This window comes from Petromyzon marinus, unplaced genomic scaffold (assembly GCF_048934315.1).
Source record: "Petromyzon marinus isolate PM22_M1 ecotype Great Lakes invasive population unplaced genomic scaffold, UKy_Petmar_22M1.pri1.0 PM_Scaffold_97, whole genome shotgun sequence".
Lineage (NCBI taxonomy): Eukaryota > Metazoa > Chordata > Hyperoartia > Petromyzontiformes > Petromyzontidae > Petromyzon > Petromyzon marinus.
In genome coordinates, this window is record NW_027423707.1 from 269,118 (window position 1) to 271,617 (window position 2,500).

Sequence of the window (2,500 nt, forward strand, 5' to 3'; positions counted from 1 at the left end):
GGAAACGGCGTGAAGGGCGACGGGATTCCGTAGTGCGGATTGGTGCGCAGTGGTTGTAATTTCACAGTGCGGATGGGTGTTGCGTTTGGATTCCGTAGTGCGAATTGGTATTTGGTGTTTGGATTGCGTAGTGCGGATAGGTGTATGTTGGATTCCGTAGTGGGGATAAGTATGCGGGGGTTTCATTCCATAATCCGGATGGGTATGGGCGTTCGATTCCACAGCGCAGATGGGTATAGGCGTTTGATTCCATAGCGCAGATGGGTATCAGGGTTTGATTCCATAGCGCACATGAGAATAAGGGTTAGATTCCACAGCGCAGATGGGTATAAGAGGGTTTGATTCCATAGCGCACATGAGAATGAGGGTTTGATTCCATAGCGCAGATGGGTATGGGGGTTTGATTCCATAGCGCACATGAGAATGAGGGTTAGATTCCACAGCGCAGATGGGTATAAGGGGGTTTGATTCCATAGCGCACATGAGAATAAGGGTTTGATTGCATAGCGCAGATGGGTAATGGGGTTTGATTCCATAGCGCACATTAGAATGAAGGGTTAGATTCCACAGCGCAGATGGGTATGAGGGGGTTTGATTCCATAGCGCACATGAGAATGAGGGTTTGATTCCATAGCGCAGATGGGTATGGGGTTTTGGCAAAGTCACTTTGGTATAAAAAAATAAAATTAATCACGACATTTCGGACGGATGTCATTCCTAACATTGCATATCCTGGAGTCCTCTGGGGTCTAACAAAGTAAAGCATTTGTGACGATGTGTGACGATGTAGGCTCACATGACATGTAGGCTCACGTGACATTGACTTCTCCAAGACAGAGGTTCTTTGTAAGCCATCTGGCTACCATGAGAGATTCGTTCATGAGGCTATCCACATGTACAAGCACAGAGACACAATTTCAACCGAGAAGATGGATTCTGGGCTTAGCAATCATTGGAAGGATTTGATAAACCATTTCAGGTCTTAATTGATTGTTCACGCTTACGGTGGCTTTCAGACAGCAGACATTAATTTTTCGTCTCCCCACTCCTCTTTTCAGAACATAGATGGACTCGTCCTTCTAAATACACCGTTTAAAAATAAATACATTAATGCAAACCGACACACCTGATGACGACCGTTTGTGTTATGGTCGAAACGTCGTGAGAATTTTTTTTATTGTTTTATATATTTTATTGTTTCCCTTCAACGTGGTGGTGACTTTACCGAAAGAGCTAAGAATATAACTTTAAATAAATATAGACAACACGTTCTACTTATATTCTCGGTTCTTTCGGTAATGTCAAGTAGAAGGGAAACAATAAAATAATATAGATAATATATGTATATAAAATAATGTATAATACATATATAATTTAATTGTTTTATATTTTTATTATTTTATTGTTTCCCTTCTACGTGGTGGTGACTTTACCCAAAGAACCAAGAATAATAATTTCATTGTTTTATATTTGTATTATTTTATTGTTTCCCTATCTACGTGGTGGTGACTTTACCCAAAGAACCAAGAATAATAATTGTATTGTTTTATATTTTTATTATTTTATTGTTTCCCTTCTACGTGGTGGTGACTTTACCCAAAGAACCAAGAATAATAATTTTATTGTTTTATATATTTATTATTTTATTTCCCTATCTACGTGGTGGTGACTTTACCCAAAGAACCAAGAACAATAATTGTATTGTTTTATATTTATATTATTTTATTGTTTCCCTTCTACGTGGTGATGACTTTACCCAAAGAACCAAGAATAATAATTTTATTGTTTTATATTTGTATTATTTTATTGTTTCCCTTCTACGTGGTGGTGACTTTACCCAAAGAACCAAGAATATGAATTACTGCAGTCACGAAAGTTTTAAATAAAAAAATATATACTTATTATACGTGTTTAGGGTTTACGATAGGCCATGCTTATACGTGTTAGGGTTTTACAACCGCGTATCCCTCCCTATACGTGTTGCGATTTCTAATCGCCCGTGCCGACGCGCGCTAGCTTTTTTTTTGCACTCGGCTCGCGTGCCGGCGAGTTCGATTGTAAATGGTAGCGCGCTTAGGCGCCGCATCCGATTGCATTTCGCAGTGCGGATAGGGCAGCGTCGGCTGCGGCGGCCCTCGATCGGCAGCAGCCATGGACGCCAGCGCCAGCGCCTCCTCCGACTCGGCGCCGACTTTGGCGCCGACTTTGGCGCCAACTCTGTGCAACATAATCGAGCAGCGGTCGCTCAAGTGGATCTTCGTGGGCGGCAAGGGAGGCGTGGGTAAAACGACGTGCAGGTGACAATTATTGACAAACATTGGGACGGGAAAATAGAAACGTGAGGCGGGCGGGCGGGCCTGGTCGTTCTCGGGCCCCCCCGGGGCTTGCCTGGGTTGGCGGGCCCGGTGGGACGTAGGGGGGAAGTCGCCGGTGAGGTTAGGCGAGGGCGAGGCCTCGATTCGCGGTGTCGCGCTAGGCCAGGCAGAGTTTTTAGATTTGT

General features: G+C 43.4%; 1 protein-coding gene across 1 annotated transcript in view; it reads left to right on the forward strand.

Moving 5' to 3' along the window:
- The first annotated feature begins 2,092 nt into the window (after positions 1 to 2,092).
- Positions 2,093 to 2,500, forward strand: part of LOC116938334 (ATPase GET3) — a 27,191-nt gene continuing 26,783 nt past the window's right edge. The window contains exon 1 of the mRNA XM_076064993.1: positions 2,093 to 2,297. Coding sequence (XP_075921108.1) covers positions 2,152 to 2,297 — 146 coding nt within the window. The 5' untranslated portion in view covers positions 2,093 to 2,151. The remainder of the gene's footprint in view (positions 2,298 to 2,500) is intronic.